Source organism: Typopeltis vanoorti, unplaced genomic scaffold (assembly GCF_054136105.1).
Source record: "Typopeltis vanoorti isolate ZY-2024b unplaced genomic scaffold, IOZ_Tvanoo_1.0 HiC_scaffold_24, whole genome shotgun sequence".
In the NCBI taxonomy this organism is placed as follows: Eukaryota; Metazoa; Arthropoda; class Arachnida; order Uropygi; family Thelyphonidae; genus Typopeltis; species Typopeltis vanoorti.
The window spans coordinates 3,199,108-3,224,030 of record NW_028328064.1 but is presented as its reverse complement, the minus strand read 5'-3'; the positions used below and the strand labels follow the sequence as shown (position 1 = coordinate 3,224,030).

At 36.9% G+C, this 24,923-nt stretch overlaps 2 protein-coding genes across 3 annotated transcripts in view; one reads left to right on the top strand and one right to left on the bottom strand.

Moving 5' to 3' along the window:
- SCAP (SREBP cleavage activating protein) overlaps nt 1-1,142 on the top strand; it is a 408,865-nt gene extending 407,723 nt beyond the window's left edge. For both annotated transcript variants that reach the window (XM_090415224.1, XM_090415223.1), the window contains exon 28: nt 728-1,142. In XM_090415224.1, coding sequence (XP_090271350.1) covers nt 728-907 — 180 coding nt within the window. In that variant the 3' untranslated portion in view covers nt 908-1,142. The remainder of the gene's footprint in view (nt 1-727) is intronic.
- Nucleotides 1,143-23,653: 22,511 nt separating this feature from the next.
- Nucleotides 23,654-24,923, bottom strand: part of LOC150092178 (BMP and activin membrane-bound inhibitor homolog) — a 53,709-nt gene continuing 52,439 nt past the window's right edge. The window contains exon 3 of the mRNA XM_090415243.1: nt 23,654-24,716. Within this exon, the coding sequence (XP_090271369.1) occupies nt 24,367-24,716 (350 nt within the window). The 3' untranslated portion in view covers nt 23,654-24,366. The remainder of the gene's footprint in view (nt 24,717-24,923) is intronic.

Below are 24,923 nucleotides of genomic sequence, written 5' to 3'. Positions count from 1 at the left end.
GGCATGCCCCTGCATGTTAGTAGTTGCTGTTGAAATGTTTCCCCCATGAATTCACATGAAAATAAGCTCAGCATTTTATTAGTGGCTATAGAGAACTGATCCCAATCTTAGAATGAATAATTCATCACGTAATATGTTGCCTGCACTGAAAACTGGCCTTCTTCAATTCACAAAATCATTGGTAAAATCTGGGGAAAGCAGACTTTCATATAAGGGGGGTCCATTCTTGAAAAATAGGCCATTTTTGCATTTGGTTAAATTTCATGGGTTGGGCATACCGCAACAGAAGCAGTTTTAACATATACCAAATGCTATAGTGCTAAAGAAGAGCACAGCTTTGATTTAAAAAAAAAATAAAAAATCCAAGACTAATGACATTAATCCAGTTTGAACTGTTCCAGCAGAGTATGCCATTAACATTCGGCAATGAACTGTGTTCTCAACAATTAGGATGAGCCACATGCTGTTCTCTGTGATTTACCTGGTGTGTCATTCGAAAGCAGATGTTCCTCAAGTAAGATATCACGAGACTGCAGTTCAGAAATTCCAAAATCTTTTAGGTCATGATTGTATTCTAAAAATTGAAAGTATCCCAGTCATGAAGATACTTCATACACAAACATTGTTTGCTTTCATTTAGATAAAGGATTAAACCAAGAATATAATTTCTTGGCATATTTAATTTATAGTATAACCAAGTTAACCTCTGTCATTTTTTCCTTTTTAGGATCATTTAATTTTATGGGATGTGAACCATGGAGAGAAGCTACGGGTAATAATGGTTGGTTCTGGAGAACAGGGCACACATATCAAACAACTCAGGCTGTCTGGACAAGCAGTGATATGTGATTATGGTTGTCAGATGTTCATTATTCATTTCCCTGCCCTTGCTGAGAAAGAAGAATAAGAACATCAGTTTGTATATTTGCCAAATGAATGCATTGCTGCAAGAAGAAAAAAATATTTTTTATTTGTACATAGCATATATTGTCTTGCAGTACTGTGCATGTGAAGTACTGAAAAGTGTTTAATGCTTACAAAACAAGTGAACAGTGTGACTCTTCCTGTGTTCTTTTATTCTGCATCCTTTAAACATTGTAAAGACCGTTCCATTTCCAGAAAGAAATAAAAGTTTCTTTTTTTTAAAAAAAAAAAAATTTATATTTTAATCAGATCTGTCGTTGTGTTTTGGTAAGTATGTTATATTAAAATATAATACATAAAAATGAATATATTATTAAAATATCTCTGATGCAGTATTAATTCAAGCTTTATAAAGCATAAATAATCAAGTAAACCTGAATAATATACAGAAACAAAATTGAATACATAATTTCATAATCATCTACACCCATTTGTTAGTACTCATTTTAAATGTTAGAAATGATTGGAAAGTGTACTTATTTGCACATCAAAAGAAGAAGTTTTCTGCTCTACTATTCAGCTACGCTTTGAACAGTATAGCAGCAAAAATTTTTTGTATATTGAATTCCCTTGGTCCTCTAGCTGTGTGTGGTTTCTTCCACTTACTCTGTATAAGTGTCCTTTCTTTTATCTATCCTATTTGGCCTCTCTCTTGATCAACTTGTTTTCTTCTGACCCTGATGCTGTTAGAGTATTCAAGGGCTATGGTGGTGGGGGGGGGGGTCTTTCTTTTCTGACTTAATTCCTGGATAGGGCAGATATGGCTCTATAGCCTAAGAGAAGGGAACTCTGAAATCAAACCCTGGTCGAACAGGTTGTGGGTTCACAACAGGCCAGCTTCCTGTCTAATCTCAGAAAGGAAGGAAAAGGAAATACCAGTGGATCTTTTTTGCTGATGAATTTGCAGGAAACGGACAATGATTTTTGGGGCATGGAATAGTCTAAATACTGAAAATATCCTGAGATAATTCAGGAAATTGAAAAACAAAAAGTAGATGGTTATGGGCCTCACAGAAATAAAGAAGAAAGGTAAAGGTTTTGAAATAATGGGTAAATATTTACATATATGGAGTGGATAAAAGCAGAGGGGTCAAAGATGGTATATCTGTCCTCAAAAAAAGTAGATCAAAGTACCAGGTGAAAAGTTAGGTAAAAGTAAATGAAAGGTTTATAAAGTAAATCTTGAAGTACATCAACTGGAATGTTTCATTATTGGAACTTGTGTCCCATGTGATGATGCTTCACTTGATGAAAAAGGAAGAATATTTTGAAGATCTCAGAGAAATGATTGAGTCAGCATGTTTACTCAAGGAATTATTAGTGATAGGAGATCTTAATAGTCAAGTTGGGTTGAGTGATAATCATTGTGTTGTGGGATGGTATGGAGATCAGGTTAAGGACAATGGGTGCAGGTTGATTCAGATGTGTGAAAATGATAAGTGTCGGGTGCTAAATGGATATTATCAACATAAAGATATACATAAGTTTACGTGTACCCAACCAGCTATAGGTCTGAAGTCAATAATTGATATGGTTGTAGCTAGAGAGGAGTGAATAGCAATAGTCAAGGTGAAAAAGCATTCCGTGGAGCTAAATGTGAAACAGATCATTATATGATGATAATAAGTAAGATCATGTATACTGTCACATCTAGGAGGCCAAATACTTCACATGATGATGATGATGATGGTAGAGTTATTGAGATTCCCAGATATAAAATTGGATGTTAAGATGAAAATATATGTAACATCTTGAGCAGAAATTTGATGTAACCAGAGAGGGATTTGCATTTGAGTTTTATGACCATTTAAAGAAATGCATACATGAGACTTCTAAAGAGGCTCTTGAAAAGGAAGGTCAGTGGTTAGGAATCATAGAATGAATGAGTCAACAAGGGAAGAGAAGAAAAGAAGAGAGTATATAAGAGATGGTTAAGCACCTTTTAGGACACAGAGGAGTTTGAGGATAATCATCTGTGTGCCAATGGATATGTGACCAGAGATGGAGTGTTCCTGCAATCCAGTTCCAAAAGACAGCAGAAAATTACTTAACTTTTCAATAATTCCATTATCCATTAAATAGCAATTTAAATAAATGTGTATCCATTTAACTAAATATAATTTAATGGATAATATAATTGGCTGAGAGGTAACATCTTGAGCAGAAATTGGATGTAACCAGAGATCAGAGGGGAAGCTCTAAAAAGTCAGATGTTAGGAACAGAATTCTGCAAAGCACAGTTTTGAAACCTTTGTTATTCAACATATTTATCAATAATTTAGATTCCTGTATTAAGTGTAAAATTTCTCTTTTTGCTGATGATGTAAGATTAGGTAGAGTAGTTAATTATTTGAATAGAAATATATTAAAAAATCAAATTATTTGAATGATCTCAAATCTCATCAGAACATTCTTAAAAATATGACAGAGTGCACAAGAAAGCATGATTTAAAATTCAATGTAGAGAAATATAAATATATTCAATTCAGTAGTAAAGTAGAATTAGGCCTGTGGACAAAACCAGGCCATATCTATCTCCAATTGTGGTTTTGAATCCTGCTTCAAGCATTGGATATTGTAAATGCCTTTAAGTGAGAGAGATGAATTTTGGCAGGTGTGAAACCACAACTTTGCTAATTGATGGCATGAAGCAGTTTGAAAAAGTTCCATCTGTGATCTTTAGAGTAGGGTTGCAGTAACTAATCCTTCACCCAGCTACAGTAGTAAGGTATAATAGGTTTACATTAAAAGAGGGAGCCACCTTAGCCTAGCTTGCATCGATGATTCCCTTTGACTGGAAAGACCTAGGTTCGAATCTTGTTTGGGATGCAAAGAACAAGTTAACTAGTCTCATATGGATGTGGAAGAGTTTTTTCCAATGGAACTCAAGTGCTTCCTTCCACAGGCAAACTAGCCAGAAGGATACAATTTACAGATGGCATTAACCACCCTATCATAAGCAGTAATCTGCTTTCTAAGATGCCATATTTCTTGACCATGACAGGATCCTTCTTTCTCATTAGGCTCGACACATGGAATGGGAAAAAGAAAGAAACAGAAAAAAATAGTTACAAATTGAATGCGAAGGAATTATTGAATATAAGGATTTAGGTTCTGTGGTCAATAAGAAATTTAAGTTTAGAATGATAATCATATTGGTAAGATAACTAATAAAGCACAGTGGGTTATTTATTTATTCGTATGGCATGAATATCAAAACATGCAGTACAATACACTTTAATAACATATAAAATTAAAAGGTTACATCCATATTGGTCAGATAGTTCATAGCTTCTGGTGTAGCACTTAAAAAGTCCAATTTATCTCCTGAATTTGTCTCAGTGTTATCTCTGAGATAACACTGAGTCACAATATGGTTCACAGTTTGTCTCTGAGCTCCACAATCACAATGCAGGGATGGTCGTTTACCCCATTTAAAAAGCATGTCTGCACATACACCATGACCAGTTCGTATTCTATTAAGCTGAGTCCAGGATTTTCGTGGGAGGTGTGAGCAAGCATCAAAACTTTCTTGTAATTCATTGAGAGAAAATTTTGTGATGTCATCTGTATGGCTCTCCCACTGTTCTTGCCACTTTTGCTTCAAGTCAAAGTTAGAATGTAGTAGTAGTTGGGCTAATTGTAGTGGTGGATGTCTTGATCTCAATCGTCGTACACTTAAGTCTGGAAGATCTAAATGTATTGGTAGGGCTGTGTTCTCCAAGATTTTCTTATACTCATGTAAGATAGCCTTAATCCTGCGCAGATTCGGTGGAACAATGTTACTAAGAGCTGGAAGCCAGTGTGTGGGCGTTGATTTAATTGTGCCAGAAATCAGTCTCATTGTATTATTTAGTTGGCTATCAACAAGTTTAACATGTGTGCTATTTAGCCAAACTGGTGAGCAATATTCGGCAACAGAGAAAACTAGACCAAGAGCAGTAATCTGCAGATTATCAGCTGTTGCTCCCCATGTCGTGCCTATTAGTATTTGTATTATGTTGTTATGGGTTCTTAACTTAGCAGAAACATTTGTTAGGTGTTGCTTGTAAGAGAGTGTGCGGTCCAGGGTAACGCCCAAGTACTTTGGAAACTTATTGTGTCGTAGTAAACATCCTTCAAAGAAGATATGTAAAATGACATCTGCCATGTGATTATTAAGGTGAAAGCTTGATATTTCTGTTTTGTGTGGATTGAGCTGGAGCCTCCATTTTTTATAATATTCACCTATAGTTTTCAGATCTTTTGAAAGTACGTCTTCAGCCTGACTCATGTTTTTGTGTCGAATGGCAATTACAGTGTCATCAGCATAACAGAACTTGCGTGAGATGGTAGCAGGCAAGTCATATATGTATAGGTTATAAAGTAAGGGTGCCAATACTGACCTTTGTGGAAGACCATTATTAAGTTTTCGTTGTCGGGACATTTTATTTCCTAACGTAACTTGAAAGAAACGTTCAGTGAGCATGGAGGAAATTAAGTGTGCAGTCCGTTTACATGGGACAATCTAAGAAATTTATATATAAGACCTTCACGCCATACTGTATCATAGGCTGCTGTTAGGTCCAAGAAGACAGCTGATGTTTTTTCTTGCTTCTGAAATTCAGCTTCTATGTATGATGTTAAAGTGAGCACTTGATCACAGCAACCACGTTTTTCTCTAAAACCAGCTTGTTCAATCTGGACATGCTGCATAATTGGTGTGACAATCTGTTGTACAGAAGGCGCTCTAACATTTTATAGGTGCAACTCAATAAAGCAATAGGTCTGTAACTTTTTGCCTCCTGGGGTAGTTTTCCAGGTTTAAGAATAGCAACTATTTTTGACTTCTTAAACTGGCTAAGTAGTCGGCCAGTCAATAATATATCAGAAAAGAATTCACAGAGCCATTTTATAGTATTTGGCCCGCTATTAATCAGAAATTCAGAATGGACACTGTCGAAGCCTGGGGCCTTGCCCTACTTTGATATCTTTTACGACGGCTTTTACTTCATCTATAGTGAAGATTGAGGCATATTGTGAGAAAGCAGGGGCATTTATTTTTAAAGCTCTAAGTTCTTTCTTAACTTTCTTGGTATGTTCATGGTCCCTAGGTGCTCTTGACATATTAACGATTTGATTAGCTATTTTCTCAGGGGAGATGATTGTGCTTTTTCTTTTAGGTAGATTAGTTGTGGATAGTTGTTGGAGAAGATTCCAAGCTTTTCTACTTGATTGTTTGAAGTCAAGGTTTTCAACCGTATCAATCCATTTTGTTTTTCGAGATGAGTTCAGGCTATGTAGTAATTCATCTGCTATTTCAGGATCTTCACTTTTCAGGAACTCTCTGTTGAGATGTTCACTCTCTTCATTCCATCCAGGGACATAATTGTTTTTGTAACCTCTAGGGATATATTTTTTCTCAGTTGATATGATTGCTCCTACAAATCTCTTGTACTCTGCAACTCTAGCAGGTATCCACCGAACACATTTATCCAATTCATTCGCAAAATTTCTCCAATTTGCTTTTTTAAAATTCCAGCGTGGTCATGGAAAGGATCTTGCTATAGGTAGTGTCATACCAATTTTCAGTAACACCGGTCAATGTTGACTGTGTGGGAAGTTAGAAAGTACATATCGTTTTGCTGGTAATGTTTGCCCTTCTGTGTTTATTGAAACAAAACATAAGTCTGGATTAGACTCTGTTTGCCATGCTGATGATCTGATCTAAAGGTGTTTCTATCTTTGGCATCAAATACAAGGTATATATTATTTATTTCTGCCCATTGAACGAGGGTAGTCCCGCAGTCGTTGTTATCACGGTACTTCCATTCTTCATGATGGCTATTAAAATCACCAATCCATACTGTTGGATGTTGATAAGTAGGTATCACATCTATATCTATAGACCATGATGTTAAAGGAGGTTTATAGACATTGACTATTGTTATGTTGTGAATTTTCACACTCACAAGATGGGTATCGTTATCACATCTCGTTGTCAGGACAGAAGCATTTTCTATATCATCCTTGATATATGTTGCAATGCCATAATTCCGGTGGTATGTAGCACCAATCAGAGTGTAACCAGTTATTTTTCCTCTTCTATTAAGGTCGTCATCGTTTTCAGCATGTGTTTCTTGAAGAAGCACAACGGCAGTGTTATTTTCTTGTAGTATTTTGCAGAGATAGTCGCATTTTGCTCTGTTAATTCCCTTGATATTCAGTTGACACATCTTAAGGCTAAATCCCAGTTTTTTGTCAGCATCATCAATAAAATTAGAAAAATCAGTATTGTTTGACTGCATACCTTAGCCAGGAGAACTAATTGTTAGACTGGCTGCCAAATTGCTCTAGCTCAATTAGTGTTACCCAGGGTGCACCACGAGGAGGCGAGCTAGATTACACCCCACACAGTGGGTAATTGATTTTATTAAAAGAAGCTTCTACTGTAGGAGTATGTGTTGGGATTATGGCTTACATAAGGGTATCATAACTTTTTTCGTCTATTTTTTTTTTTTCATCATGATCACCTTGATATCCTTCTTATCTTTCATTACTTTTCAGGTTATCTTTCTTCAATCTTGTTCACCTTTATACATTTTCATACCTTTGTCATTAACATTCATCACACTATTTTATTTTCATATGAACACTTCTGGCAGTCACTTTCATAAACACTTCCAACACATTCTTTGACTGTTCTTTTTTACTTGTCACCTATAAACCTCTCACTTATAATAATAATAAATACATTTGTATTAAATTCCCTGAACAATGATTTTAGCCTTCATTTTCCTGTCACGTTTTGGTGCCCTTAACTGCTCTATAATTAATACAACAATAAAGCTTCAAAGAACACATGAACTGAAACACTACACATTCAGTTAAAACTAAGTTTGGCATAAATTACAGAGTATTGCTAATTATGAAATAAAGATATCTTATATTTTTCCCATAGCTGTGTTGCGGTCTTAAATGGATTAGGAAGAGATAAAAAGTGGAAAGGCAGAGGGTGTCCCACTTAAGTGGGGTTGCTGTTTTTGGTGAGTCTCCTCCACGTCTTCCTGTCTTGGGCTGTAACCACATCCAAGTTCTTCATCCTCAAGTCCTCCTCCACCAGCTCCCTCCATCTCTTCTTTGGCCACCCATTCTTCCTTCTCCCCTGCACATCCATCTGCATGACCTTTCTTCCCATATATTTGTCCTCCCTCCTCATCACATGACCAAACCATCTCAACCCTGCCTCCTGTATCTTCGCTCCTAAGTTCGTAACTTTCACATTTCCCCTCACATAGTCATTTCTCAGATGATCCTTTGGTCACACCACACATTCACATCTCTGCTACCTCCATCCTGCTGATGTTATTTTCAATTATTAAAATAGATCTGATCTTGAAAGGTTGTTCATTAAGAAATATGACATTTTTTAAATTTAATGGTAGTAAGCAGAGATGCATTTTAAGAACCCAAGATTATACAGTAATTTAGTAGTATTACATGTTTTAAGTAAGCATAACAATGCTGCTTGTTAATATTTCTTGTTATTCAACATTGAAAAATGTTCACTAATCAGTCAGTGAACTATATCGTGTGTTTGTTGCTAAAGAACTCGGTCTTTTTTTCCCCTGATATCGCAACTAGAGCAATGTCTACTTTTTTTTTTTCTTTAACTTAAATTAGTCTACTTTGTTTGGAGAAACATTGTAAGTGGCAGCCTTTTCCTCTATTTGAGATGAGTGCATTTAAGTATTCAAAGAATGTTTCATATCTTGGAGTATTATGTAGTTAACATAGAAAAAAAGACTTAGAGGCTATAAAGGGCACTTAATAGGAAGTTGTGGTCTGTGAAAAGTGTTATTAACTAGAAACATAAGTATTTAGTTAATAATGCTTTCACAACATCTACAAAAACTCTTTTGCATACATAGTATTTTATTTTATTGCAGCTGTAAATTATTCAAAGGTAAATTTTGTACTGACAGATACAGTTATTGTGTGATTCAAGATGGAAGGTGCTTTGTCCTTGTTTGCATCTGTATTTTCATTTTAGTCATTGTGTGGAATGTGTTACGTGTACTCATTAAACTGTGTAGATTGTAGTTAGGATGTGTGTATTTGAATTTGATGATAGGAAAATGCTTGTAAAGTATGATTTGAAGGCAGAGTGATGGAAATGTGTTGAAAACAAGCACCCTCTCATGAGCAAAGAATTGACTGTGAAAGAGCAATATGCGGTTGATAAAAAGAAGTTACAAATGAATGAATGAATGAATGAATGGTCTTGTTATGAAGGAAGTCAGAAAAATTAAAATATTATATAAGAAGGTGTTTGGGGATGTATAACATTTCTACTATAATTTCCAGCAAACTCTGCCAAACATGGTGGAAATATTCAATGAGTATTTTGCTCATGTATTTTATGTTGGTGGGTAGTGAGTAAAGTTAAATATAACTGGGAAGAAAAAGATCAGTGGCTCATAAAAATGTGTAGAATTTTAAGTAAGATTGATGTTAATAAGGGTGGTGGGACTAAATGGAATATCATTTATTTCTAATAAGTAAAGTAGCTAACAGCATCCTTGATTGCAGTTCAGCAAGAGCGGCAAAAAGAACAGTTCCTGAAAAGTGGTAAGGAATGTAATATAGTGTTATTACATATTACATAAGGGAGAATCCAAGTTAGTAGTAGTAAACTTTATGCCAGTTGGTATATGCCTCTTCCTACTACCATAATTGTATCAAGTGTGGCAGTTGCAAGAAGCTAGTCAGAGATAGTAATAAAGCTTGATGAGAATGGGATGAGGCCAAGTGTATTTTATCTGTTAAATGTGCATTCTTCTGGCTGGTTTGCTGGATAAAAATTCTTGCCACCTCCTTATGAGACTAATTCACCTTCATGATAACTAATATTTAAGGAATTGACAGCGTATACTAGAAATATAAATTAAATAAACTTTAATATATACTTTCCGATATTTCGGCGAACGTCACGTTGCCATCTTCTTGGGAACTTATTACAAAGACACGTGCACACAAGTACTACATAACAGCAAATGAGAACTGAAGCTAGGAAGCTAACGTTTTCCTAAAGTCCTGGTGGTGTCCCCTGTCTGGCTATATTGGTGGTTCTTGGCCTTTGGGCTGAAGTTCTTCTGATAATTGTTTCCCAAATTTGGGGCAATCTCATGCATCCAAATTTGTTGAGGTTTGGCATGTTCCTAAGGGCTGAGGCTGATTCCATGAATAGTCTTTCATACTTGAACTTGCTGCGGTGTATGACTGTGGCTTTCTTCCATCTTATTCTGTGGCGAGTATCCAGAGCGTGGTCTGCAACCCCAGAGTGGCTGTACTGGTGAAATCGGATGTAATCCTTGTGTTCTGATATTTGCTGTCCTGCCTGTTTGGCCAAAGTAAGACAATTTACAGCTGCAAGGGACCTGGTATACACCAGGTAGGTCTAGGGGGAGTGGTTGGTCTTTAGTGGAGCGGATAAGGGATGCCAATTTTCTATGTGGTCTATAACAAGTGGTTAAGTCGTGTTTTCTTAAGATTTTGTTGATTTTTTCTGAGGTGCCTCGGATGTAAGGAATGGTGATGGATTTAGAGTAATCTTTTTTGTGAAGGGGAGGGGGTGGTGGGTTGTGGATCACTGGGTTAAGTATTCTCTGGATTTTTTTGGGGGGTAGCCATTGGCTGAGAAAGTGTCATGGATGTGATTTAGTTCAGTGGTTAGGGCTTGATCATTTGAACAGATTATTTTTGCCCTGTTGAATAGTGTCTTAATAACTCCATATTGTTGTGAGGGGGGGGTGATGGGATTGTTGGTGAATGTATCTGCCTGTATGGGTGGGTTTTCTATAAACTGAGAAAACCAAGGTTCCATCAGGTTGGCAGGTGACTAGTGTGTCTAGGAAGGGGAGGTTATTGTTTTCCTCTTTTTCCAGGGTGAACTTGATTCTAGGGTGTTGGTTGTTTAAGTGTGTTAAGAAGGAGAGGAGTGAATCTGGGCCATGTGGCCAAATAGCAAACACATCATCAACGTAGCGAAGCCATATGGTAGGTTTTTGTGGGGCTGAGTCTAAGGCTTTCTCTTCAAAGGTCTCCATAAAGAAGTTGGCCAAGGGTGGGGAAAGTGGTGAACCCATGGCTGTCCCCTCTATCTGTTTGTAGAATTTTTCCTGCCATACGAAATAGCCTGAGTTTATTGTAAACTGAAATAGGGCTGAGATATCGGGAGGAAATTTAGCTTGGATTAGCTCTAGGGTTTCTTTGAGGGGTACATTCGTGAATAGGGAGGAGACATCAAAACTGACCATTATGTCATTGTGTTGCAGTGTAAGGTTTTCTATACTGGCTTTGAAGTGGGCTGAGTTTTTTATGTGTGATGGTGTGTTGCCAGTATAGTGTGAGAGCGCTTTGGCTAAATGCTTGGCTAGTTTGTAAGTGGGGGAATCAATGCCATCCACTATGGGACGTAATGGCACATATAAAGAAAATGTGCCATTACGTCCCATAGTGGATGGCATTGATTCCCCGACTTACAAACTAGCCAAGCATTTAGCCAAAGCGCTCTCACACTATACTGGCAGCACACCATCACACATAAAAAACTCAGCCCACTTCAAAGCCAGTATAGAAAACCTTACACTGCAACACAATGATATAATGGTCAGTTTTGATGTCTCCTCCCTATTCACGAATGTACCCCTCAAAGAAACCCTAGAGCTAATCCAAGCTAAATTTCCTCCCGATATCTCAGCCCTATTTCAGTTTACAATAAACTCAGGCTATTTCGTATGGCAGGAAAAATTCTACAAACAGATAGAGGGGACAGCCATGGGTTCACCACTTTCCCCACCCTTGGCCAACTTCTTTATGGAGACCTTTGAAGAGAAAGCCTTAGACTCAGCCCCACAAAAACCTACCATATGGCTTCGCTACGTTGATGATGTGTTTGCTATTTGGCCACATGGCCCAGATTCACTCCTCTCCTTCCTAACACACTTAAACAATCAAGTTCACCCTGGAAAAAGAGGAAAACAATAACCTCCCCTTCCTAGACACACTAGTCACCCGCCAACCTGATGGAACCTTGGTTTTCTCAGTTTATAGAAAACCCACCCATACAGGCAGATACATTCACCAACAATCCCATCACCCCCCCTCACAACAATATGGAGTTATTAAGACACTATTCAACAGGGCAAAAATAATCTGTTCAAATGATCAAGCCCTAACCACTGAACTAAATCACATCCATGACACTTTCTCAGCCAATGGCTACCCCCCAAAAAAAAATCCAGAGAATACTTAACCCAGTGATCCACAACCCACCACCCCCTCCCCTTCACAAAAAAGATTACTCTAAATCCATCACCATTCACTACATCCGAGGCACCTCAGAAAAAATCAACAAAATCTTAAGAAAACACGACTTAACCATTTGTTATAGACCACATAGAAAATTGGCATCCCTTATCCGCTCCACTAAAGACCAACCACTCCCCCTAGACCTACCTGGTGTATACCAGGTCCCTTGCAGCTGTAAATTGTCTTACTTTGGCCAAACAGGCAGGACAGCAAATATCAGAACACAAGGATTACATCCGATTTCACCAGTACAGCCACTCTGGGGTTGCAGACCACGCTCTGGATACTCGCCACAGAATAAGATGGAAGAAAGCCACAGTCATACACCGCAGCAAGTTCAAGTATGAAAGACTATTCATGGAATCAGCCTCAGCCCTTAGGAACATGCCAAACCTCAACAAATTTGGATGCATGAGATTGCCCCAAATTTGGGAAACAATTATCAGAAGAACTTCAGCCCAAAGGCCAAGAACCACCAATATAGCCAGACAGGGGACACCACCAGGACTTTAGGAAAATGTTAGCTTCCTAGCTTCAGTTCTCATTTGCTGTTATGTAGTACTTGTGTGCACGTGTCTTTGTAATAAGTTCCCAAGAAGATGGCAACGTGACGTTCGCCGAAATATCGGAAAGTATATATTAAAGTTTATTTAATTTATATTTCTAGTATACGCTGTCAATTCCTTAAATATTAGTTATCATGTTTAACCAGCGTATAAGCCTCTCAACAAGAATAATTCACCTTCAGCAAAAAAGCTTATAAAACTTCTGTATGCATCCCACACAGGTGTGTGAAACTATATAGCAATATGGAGGGCATATTGGTTTGTTGGAGGTATCTTAGTTATTCATAACATTCTCTCATATTATTATGTGACACCTCTAGGGAGGTCAAAGACTCATTGAGGGAGAGTGTGCCAACAGCATCGAACGATTGATCCCGTCCAACTACTAACCATGCTCAAACTTGCTTAAGCTATTAGTATTAGTAGCAGAGGCTCTACCAATCGACCAACCTTTGCTGGCATCTTAGTTAAGTAATCTGTTGCATTTTATAATACAATGACACTGTATTGCATGGATGGAAGCATGCTTCTACACTGATATTTTTAGATTTTACAAGGCATTTGATAGGATACTGCTTGCCAAAGTATTGTTGAAATTGAAGAGGATAGCTCATTGGTAGCCTGAAGCCAGTAAGTTGTGTATGAGGAAGCAATATCTCAAAAAGCTCTTAGTTTTAGAGGAGATATTCAGTTTACAGGTGATAATGCTAAATTTGGGAGAGTAATGACAGAGAGACATGTTACTACAAGAGGATTTGGATGGTGCTTTGAGCAGATGAATGGAGATATCAAATCAGTTACCCCATATCTCATAATGCACTCAACATACATTCTTCAGCTTTATTTGCTAATTTTTAGTAATATATTTTCAAAGCATGTGAAACTGAACTTATTGTGTGATGATTTTCCCACTTGCTTGCATTATTTATTTTAGGAATGATTCTAGTTTTGTGTATATCCCCCTTATTATCTTGAATAAGTATGACCAAGTTATATTTCCTGAATATTTTATTAATTTTGAAGGAATGTTATGAACACCTGGTGGATTGTTAGCAGATAATTCATTTAGTTCCTCATTCAAATTAATCTTTTAATTTAATATGGTTGGGCCAATTTCTTTCACATGAAGTTCTTATTTCATCTTCTATAGCCTCATCATCACAATCTTCATTATAGAGTTCTTTTATGTTCTCCTTCCATATCTATAAGAACACTCCTATCTTTATTTTTGATGTATTTGTGCTTATTTTGTTGGTTTATTCTTTTTATAACATTATATGCTTTATTGAGTGTTATTAGAATGTTTTGAGTGAACCAAAATTTTTTTTGTTGACCAGTTCTTTAATCCTATGTAGTCATTGAGTGATGATCGTGTCCTTAAAATGAGTGCTTTTCTTTTTGTGCTCTCTCTTTCATCAGTCTCCTGTTTACAGATCCTATGGATTTCCTCTATTCTAAGGTATCTATATTCTAATCTAAATTATGTAAATTTCAAATTGCATTTTAATAAAACCAAATTGTAGTCACTGTCTACATCAGCTCCAGGGTAGCTTTTTACATGATTTTAAATTATTTTTTGTCATCATATAATCTGTTTGATACTTTCCTATATTCCCTTGCATTTTCCAACTACAGTGGTATCTCGCTAATCCTAACCTCTTTAGTCCGAACCCTCCAGTAATCCGAACTGCGGTTTGAAAGAAAAAAAAGTTTTATTTATTCTTATTATTTTGTGTACTATTATTTTGCCTCCAAACTGTACTTCATTGTTGCAACCAATGGATCAGAACATAATACAATCCATTCAATTAAAAGATCTTAAAGACCTAAATGTAATTTCCCAAAATTATGACGTTACCACATCAATAAAAAAGATAAATTTGAAGGATGTAGCATTCTCAGTTGCTGCTGCTTGGAAAGCCTCGAACCTGAAGCAGTTCGAGCGTCATGGAAAAAACTGTGGTCTTCTAGAATTTACCAAGATAACTATGGTGATATACAAAAAGAGGAAATTCAAAACGTGCATAATTTAGTTAAAAATCAAATGTTGATATTTCACAAACAGATATTAAGGAATGGATTGCAGGTAGAACCGAAAGTGAATTCGAAATCAAATCAGATGCTGAAATTATAAATATGACACTACAGAATCAATTAGAAGATTCTGTAGTGACGATAAAGAATTAGAGTTCTTTATCGTCATTATCAACAATAATGACGATAAAGAACTTGAGAAAAAAAAAAAGTAAAACATGGAGAGGCAGTTTTAATGTGTATAGAATGGGCTAAGCAGAATGATACTCCATTCCACAAAATTTTATTGCTAATGCAGCTCCGAGAAGAAGCATTCCAAAAAAGTTTAGCTTCTGAGAAGCAAAAGAAAATCAGTGACTTTTTTACAGAGAAATATAAAAAAAATTTTGGTGTGTTATTTTGTGAAACTTTTTTTTTACATTGTGTACAAGGAAGTGATATTTTTTACCAAATTAAGTTATGTACTGAACTATGCAATTATATTAAATCAGAATCCTCAACAATACAGATATATACAAACTAAATTTTTTATTAAAATAAACTTGTATTATTTTTTAAGTTTCACATTACAGTACCTAGCTTTTTTCTATCAGTTACTTCATTTATTTACAGAATTAAATTCATGTACCATTAGAATCTGAATATTTTTGTCTTAAACGCTAGTTGTTGTCTCTTGGGGGAAAATTCGCTAATGCGGAATGATCACGGTTTTTATTAGTTCGGATTAGCAAGATACTACTGTATACCTTTTTTTTCTTTTTGATACCTTAAACCAGATATTGATAATTATATTAAATTGGTGGCAGAACTCCAGATGCCTATTCAGCATCCAAGTCTTTTCTCACCTCTTTACTCTCTTTTTCTTCTCCAATGAGATGGCATTCCATTTGCCCATGAGATTGTCTTCACTTTTAGTGAGTTATCAACTTCTCAATATCTGCATATACTCTTTCAACCTTACCATCACTGTGGTAGGAATATGAGGTTATATTTGTTGGTTTTGCTTTAAGTTTTACCAGTCTGCTGCTATATTTTACTGAGTTTATTACTCTTCTTCACCATTCCTTACTCCAATTTTTGCTTTCTCACCACCAGAATAAATGATTCTGTAGTCACCACTCCAAAAGTCTCCAGTTCCACTCCATCTCATCTTGCTAAAAATTAAAACTTTCATTTCTCTTTAGATTTTCTTCCTACAAATTGGGAAATTTGTAGGAAGGTTTTCACATCTATGTCACAATAAGTGTATAAGGGTTTCCCTGGTTTTATGACCTGAGAAGCCTCGTTCCTTCCTCTGCCATGCACAAGTATGGCAGGGCAGGGGAAGGAACAAGGATGAGTCACTGTGCCACTTTTATCCATGCTGCTGCCACCTTACCAGGGAAAAACAGAACAAGGTGATATCCCTTAGCCTTCCTTGCCTAGCAATAACCTTTTTCATTCATCATGATTGTCTGCCTACCACAATATCCTTCACATTGTCACTTATGAGTGTTCTTCTACCGATTAGGATGAATATTATTGCTGCCTCAACATTCAGCAACTTATTTAGTGGCATTTATATCTCACCATATCCCATCCCTGTCATATGTGGCTTTTTGTAGAACCAAAAAAAAAAGACAACCAAACTGCTGTTGATACGCACACGATTAACAGACAATAGCTCTGCCTTAATTACTTTGGCTGTAATCTCAACTTGTAAAGGAAAGTACATTATATTTAATTATGCTCAGTGATATATGTTAAGCAAATTATTACTTTGCATCTGATCCACACATCAAAGGCCCCAAGACCTATAGTACATTAGTGCCATGTGTGGGCAAGAGGAATAGAAGAAAGGAGGAATCTGTTCACATTTTGCTTAAAACAGCTGAGGGTTGTAATCTCTTTGGGGAAAGCATTGTGGGGAGACTGTTCCAAAGGACAGAAGTAGAAGGAATGAAAAGAGAAGCAGTGAAGTTGGTTTGGTGAGTTTCAAGATGGACTGTAAAAGGATGTTGGTTAGCAGTGGCTCTTGTTTTAATGATTTTGGAGTGTGGAGGAATAATGCTGGCCAGTTCAGCAGAGTACTGTCCATGAAAGTATCTGTAAAAGAAGCAGAAACAACATCTGTGCAAGAGGGATCATTAATTAACCAGATCACCCTCTTCTGAATAGAATTGAGCAATCTTAGAGAGGATTTTGGTGCACCACTCCAAATATGGAAGCAGTATTCCATGGCTGGGCAAATTTGAGCTTTGTATAGGGTTAGCAGGTTACTGCTAACCCTATACAAAGCCACTAGGCTAACCGCACGTCCGCGCGGTTAGCCTAGTGGCTTTGCGCTTCGCAACCATATGCCTGGGGAAGGAGTGTCCTAGGTTCGATTCCCGTCGGAGACGTGAGGAGCTGAAGGATCTTCCTCAGGCATAGCTAAGTTAGCCGGTCTTGGGCGCGGGCAGTAGGGTTTTTTCCGCCAGTTTAACTGGTGTTTTTCATCCCGCAAGCAGTCAAACCGGCCCCTTGAACACACAGGGATACAGCCAAGAATACCTTGAGGCATAGGAATGACCATTCTATCCTCGTATTTCGGTTACGAAATCCAAGCATGCTTGGAAGGTTGTGGGCCTTAAAGGCCTGTTAAAGCCATTGGGATAGATAGGGTTAGCAACTGTGAAGTAGTGTCTTGTGCAAAGAAGTACACCAAGTTTTTTGGCAGCTGAAATGTGGTTGTGCAAGTCAGTCCAAGTAGAGAAATCTGATAGTGTTTGGATATCTCAGTATTACTGAAGGTAAGGAAGTAGGTATGTGGGCTCTCTCTTTCTTGTGAGAGATCAGACAGAACTGAGTATTGGTGGTATTGAAGTTTACAAGATTGTCCATATCCCACTGGGATTTAGCTATAGCTAGCAGATCTGAGTTCAGCTCACTGGTCATAGTAGATCTTGAGGATTCTAATACTTGAACACTAGGAGGAATGGAGTGCACTATCATTAGCAAAGCTATGGATAGGATTGGAAGTCTGAGAGAGCATGTCATTTATATACAAGAGGAAGAGAGTGGGTGAAAAACAGAACCCTAGGGTACTCTTGCATTGATGAGGAAATTTGAGTAGAAGAAACCATCCACCATGACATGTAGTGAGAAAGTTGGTGATCCAATTGCCCAGTGTGGAAGATAGACCATAGAACAGCAGTTTGCTAAGTAGGTCCCTGTGGCAACTCGATCAAATGCTTTTGAAATGTCAAGAGGAAGTACATGAGTTTGTCTGAATTTAGAGGTGGTTGATGAAAGCAAGAAAATCAGATGTAGATCACAAGTGGAGAAATCAATACTGCTGGTCATTGATTAGTTGGTATGACTAGGTGGTTCAAGAGTTAACTGTTAATGACCTGCTCCATAATTTTAGAGAGAGCAGTTGGATGGTAATTTGTTGGTTAACTTTTATCACCTTTCTTTGGGATGGGCAGGATGTGTATCTGCTTCCATGTTATAGGGTAGATGTTAGTGGATAGGTGTTAGTTCTGAGGCACAATTTTTTAACACAATAGGTGGGATACCATCAGGACAAGATGCCTTATTTGTGTTCAAGTTATCGAGAATGCTTCATGTTGCCCATAATCTTCAAACAAAAAGAAATCTGAAGGGAGCCATTCTTGATAGTGTGGAGGGAACTTTGCCCAGGTCATCAATGCAGGAATTTGAAGACAAGAGTGACTCACCCAAAGACATGGCCAATAAGTTGGTCATGCCTTTGGGTGAGGTAACTACAGTACCATTCAGATGAGAGAGTGGTGGAAACCTGGGTGGGCAGAAGGAGCAACTGCACAGCATTTAGCCCTTTCAAAGTCTGACTTGGACATGATTCTTTTACAACAGTGGACAGCTGGGGTTTTGGTCTTGAGCCACTCCTGGTAAGCAGAGGTTTTTTTTCTTTTACAGCATTTATTTATTCAGTTAGGGAGGATAATTATGTCTCTGAAATCAGTTTTTAGCACATTAATTTCTTGATCGAGATCTTAAAACATGTTTTACAGATTTCTTAATGTTATATGTGTCATGAATCAACGCGTAGAACTTCCAAACTTGTTCAAGTGTATGAAATATATGTAATTTTAGTCTGTTGCTGTTTACATTAATGGCTTGGTAAGAAATTATTCTTTTCAAATTTTCTGACAAACAAGAGACCAGAATTGTATTTGCTGAACACATTAATGTTCCTAATTGTCAGTGTTTATCACAATTAGCTTCTGTTTTAGCAAGGAACAATTCAGATTTATTCATTTGGAGAGCTGTTGATAAATTCCATTTTCATATCTGGGAAGAAAGCAATTAAATAGCTTCTGTTTTAGCAAGGAACAATTCAGATTTATTCATTTGGAGCACTGTTGATAAATATCATCTCCAGTTATAATGACCATGCAGGGCTTGCTTTAGATATGTTGGCATTTCCAAATAAATCTCGTGTAAAAACGACTTCTTTTTTAAGGAGTTGTTCCATATCTGTAATGAAGTCAACGGACATAAGTGCATTGTGCCATGTAACATCTCATGTTTGTAGCCAGTATAAATTGGAGGAATATGATGCAACTGTGTCTGGGTGAGAAGGGAACAGACAAGCCATGTTGCAGGGCTATCTGTTCAGAAAATTGTTGAAAAGTGGGCCATCTCAGGTCAAAAATCAGTGATGCCATACTTAGATGAAAGTGTAAGGAGTCAACTGCAAGTGCTACCTGCAGTGGAAAACCCACCACACTCACCAAACGTGACTGTAAGGGTGCTGCGAAGGATAATATGTAAAAAACAATATTCATCAGCTGACAACATGTTGAATGTGGAGTTTCTGATATTGGTTAGAACATGAATCTGCACAAAAACATTCAGAATCGAGGCTCACAACATGCAGTGTCATCTTCAGTGGTGCATGGAGCAATGAATCATGCTACACCCTCTATTCTGCAGCTGAACAGGTACGGGAGATTCCCGGTGAACATCTCTTACTAGAGTGGATAACTCAACTATGAAATTTAGAGCTTGTGTGGTCCTGTTTTTCCCACAAACATTGAATTCAGAGAGATATCTGGACAATGCAATACTTCCTATTTTGTGGTGTTTCTATGGAACTGACCATTATCTCTTTCAGCAAGATAAGGCGGCTGCTGTAACCGCATGGCTTGTGAACATGAATGCCTCAATAGAGCCCATGATCTCCACCCTACTGAACATCTGTGGGATGAACTGGAGTGTTGGGTGAGTTCAAGGGCCATCTGCCCCACAACAATCCAGGACCTTATTACATGCCTACATGAAGGATGGTCCAAAATTCCCATTGATTGCTGCAGTCATTGCAGCAAAAGGAAAGGGTGCACTTTATTCCTCACACTATGGTATCTGTTGACTTCTTTCCAAGCAGGACACTGAAACATTGATAGGACGTGCTGCTGTTTTCTTTGTTTTTTTTTTCGTAATCTAAAATATATTCCTTTAAGTTAGTTGTTCCACTGAAATTTAAAATAACATGCAGTTCAGTAATAGATCATTCAGCACGTAAGTAATCAAAATTTGGTAGTGATTTATTTTACACATTGTATATCAAAAGAAATGGATTTCTCTCCCTCTTACGTGCAGCATGTTATAGCATCTTGTGGTCTTTATTTAGGCTTACATTTGATTTTTTTTTTTTTTATAATATGCCTCCATTCTGGTCAGGTGTACTTTTTTTTTCATTATTTTAGATTCCAATTTAGAGGGTCAAGGTGTAGCAGATAATTTGGCTTTCTGATGGATTCATTATTTTTAAAGAAATCTGGCAATAGAAGGAATAAGAGCAATTTAATTTTTAGGTGTTTACCTAATTGGTTCGTTTGGCATGAAACACATTCATCTCGTGAAACCACCAAGTAAAAAAAAAAAAAAAAGTCATGGTTTTACCATACATATTGTGTATACTCGAGAAGTGCTAATACTTCAATTTCATCTGCCTGACTCAGTGATTTACATTTCATTTTGAAAATTATTATTCTGTTAATCCTATGATTTAACAGGCTTTTTAAGTCCTGCCACAAATTTAACCTTTTCATGTAACTTAATTTTATTTACATTACTTGTTTTTCAGCCAAGGTTTGCCTTATGAAATAATTTGTATTTTCTATCTGGAGAATAAATTTAAGGGCATTAAGTTAATAGGATTCCTTTTTTTTATTTCTATTACCACATTTAGGTTAGAAACAAATTAGTGTCTCTCTGATTTAAAAAAAAAAAAAAAAAGTACAGTGGTGCCCTGCAATTCGACAGTTGAATTTCGCTGGCCGGTGCGTGCATAGAATTGTGCGATGTCATTTCTTGTTGGGTTGTATTGGTATTAATTTTCAATTCTGCATTTTTCAGAAAGTAAAAATTTTGTGCATCTGCAGTTATTTTTTTGATTGAAATCTATGAATGGGTCCAACGAGAAGTGAACAGAAGAATAATTCAGGAAAGAAGCACACTTGTTTGAGCATAGAGAAGAAGAAAGAAATTGTAGATAAAGTGCGGAAAGGTAGAACAATTACAGCTGTGGCAACAGAGAGAAGATTATGAGTGCTAGGCTGTCACAATGATTTCTGACAAGAATAGATCTTCAATCAATGCAGGGATGGAAAAGCTGCTTATCACCTGGATTAGAGAAAGATAGATGAAGGTAGATCCAGTAACTCAGGCAATGATCTGTGAGAAGGCTAGGTTAATTTTTGAAGAATTTCAGAAGAAAATTCCAGTATGTACCTCGGATCAAACTGAGGAATTCAAGGTGAGGCTGGTTTCACGGATTCCAAGGTAGAACAGGCATCCATAGTGTTCTCAAACAGGGGGAAGCTGCTAGTGCAGATAAAGAGGGTGCAAAAAAGTTTGAAGATTTAATCAGGAAGGAAGGCTGCCTGCTATAGCAAATTTTTAACGGGGATGAAACTGGGTTATTTTGGAAGCGCTTGCCAAATTGAACTTGCATCACGCAAGAAGAAGTGAAGCTCCCAGGACATAAGCCTATGAAAGATAGGCTTACCTTGTTATTGGCAGCAAATACAAGCGGAGTCTTTAAATTAAAGCCGCTTCTAGTCTACCAATCAGAAGATCGTTAAGTTCAAATTGCCAGTGATGTGGAAATCCAATGTAAAAGCCAGGGTAGACCAGCAAGGTTTCAAAGATTGAGGTGTTTGCCCCAAGCAAACACCTCAAAAGCCATTGAAGAAGTTCCTCACTGAAAACAATTTGCCTTTGAAAGCACTACTGATTCTTTACAATGCTAGAGGACATTCTTGACTTTGATGAAGTCAAAGTTCAGTTCTTGCCTCCAAACACGACGTCACTGATCCAACCGTGGATCAAGAAGTGATTGCCCGTTTTAAAAAACTTTAAACACGACTTTTCGACGTGACTCACTCTTCTGACAAGACACTGAAGGACTTCAACATTCTCCATGCTATTTCCTTTATTAAAATTGCCTGGGATGGACTGACACAGAGAACCCTTCATGCATTGTGGAAGAAACTCATTCCTAATTTTTCTCAGGATGACAGCAGTGTAGGAGAAGCAGCTGCAGATGCAAAGAGATCATTTCGACGGTGCAGAATCTCGACATAGAAGAGCTTGTGGAGGACTCAGAACTCAGACCGCTCAGCGAACAAAGGAGAGAGAAAGAGGAATTTCACCTGAAGAAGAGGATGGCACCCAACACTGCTGATGTGAGTAGAATGACAGACTTGTTCAACAACACCATCGTGCATCACTTCAAAACCATCTTGAAAAAGAGAGAGACACAGTCCACCCTTGATCAGTTCCTCATCCCTGTTCAAGTAAAGTGGAGATTAGAAGACTCCCTTCCAACATCTAAGGCTCAATAGATTGTGTGTAATTTAGTGTGTTAGACAATAGTAAAATACGTAAAGTAAATAATATGGTCCGACAACAGAATTTTATTTTTCATAGACTTATATGGGAAATATTGTGCGGTGACGGATTAGTGTCGAATTGCAAGGCACCACTGTATCAGTGGTGCCATTGCAAAGCTTAGAATGGTTGCAAATTCTGAATATTTTTTTTTTTCTTATCATTCTTGGTGCTAGACTTTTCAACAATTTATGTGAAGTATACTCCCTTTAAAATATTTTACTGAGAAAAATCTCCCTCATTGTCTAAATAATTGGGGTACTCAGTGGAAATTTATCCTAACAAACTATTTCATTGGTGTTGTTTTGTTATGTGACCTCTCACTTATGCAGAGAAGGGGCTTAAAAATATTCATCTTTGGCTAGCAAATAAATATTAAAATTGCTTACTTTCATGAAAATACCTTAGAATTACAATATAGCCTTGGTATATTATATGGGGTCCTTATCCACCACTCATTTGAATTTTTAGACAGTTTGTGCAATGAACTACTTTTGAAAACAAGTAATTTTTTTTATTACAATGAAATATACTGCAGCTGTTTCATTGTATGTGTGGGAGGGGGTTAATCTTGAGAAACTGTAGTGTATATTTTTAACTTTTGTTTAGACAAATACTATTGCATAAGAAATTTTCTCCTAGTAAAGAAAAAAAAATTCTCACACCACAATTGTTCAAGTCTTATTTCATCTAGCACAAAAAACAGTTAATTTGTCAAGTCAAATTAACATGTTCATATTCTAACTTAGGCTGAAAATGCCTGTTCAAGGAGTTCATTGAACACCATAAGTAACCAATTATCATGTGAGATGATTTATACCAAGGTTATATTGCACTTAAATGGTATCAGTTTAAACAGCTCATTTCTCTACCGCTTAGTAATATGATTCAAAATGTATTATTTTTAAATCGCAGATTAAATGCATATGATTGTTCTGTAAACAGTATGTCTAATGTAAAGTCAGGTTTTTTTGTATAACAGTTATTTGATGGAAAGGTAAGCTACTTATCCTGGAGAAGTACAGTGTTGTGTTAATTACATTATGAACAACACATTTGTGTAGAGCTTGCTATCACAATGTTAATTTGCATATTATAGGAACATCATTTTTACACTGTAGACACATTTACATGCATTGTTCTGTTAGGGAGTCATCTAAAACACTTTCACTGATGCATTGGTATTTCATTTTCCAAGTCACGTTATATTATTATACATACATCTTTCTCACCGGATCTAAAGATAAAGCTGATTAACTGCATCATAACCTCACTCTTCAGAGTTTGCATTCTTCCCTGTACTCTTGCTAATATACGAAAAGTTTGTGGAGAGAAATGTGGAATGTGCAGTGATTCAATTTCCACCACATTATGTACAACAGCTTGGAATTTTTGCAGGTTTCCAAAACCAATAGATTACAGAATTATACACAAGCAGAGTAAATAGAAGTTGACTGCTCATTTTGTCAGTCAGGTCGAGACTGCAAATTCATTAATGTCCACACAAAACAATATTGACTTGCTTGACGAACCAGTACATTTCAAGGAATGAAAGCATTACCTGCTAACATTAATAAAGCAAATCTTTTCATGTAGGAACTCTTAATTTTTTGTTATAAACCCAGTTGGATTTGCTTGGCACTGAAAACTGCAATTCTGGATCTTCTTGTACAACTTTGTGATGGTTTTTAATATAATTGCTTCTTTCAATAGCACCATAGTGAGCCTCATAGAAACGATTATGCTTGCGTAGAACATAGACTGCAACAATGCCGATGATAATAAGGCTAAAAATTCCAACTACTAAAACAGAGATGTAGATAGGACTTATGATACGGTGACGTGCAGATCTACCTTTGGTACCTCCTTCACTGATTATCTCTTCTTCTGCTTGTTGTCGACCAGGAAGGGCATGCTTGTTTGGGATCACACTTGAATCTGAAAGATAATAAGAGAGATTTACTCATGTGACTTATTACTATAGAATATTTTTTTTTTTATTATACACCATATTTTTCTTTCTAGTATTTATAATGCACATATCCAAAGGGTGACCCAAATGTTTTGGAGTATTTCTTCTTCTAGTGTAGAACACAAGGTTGATAACTTTTAGAAAAATGAGCACTCATTAGTTGAACTCTTCTA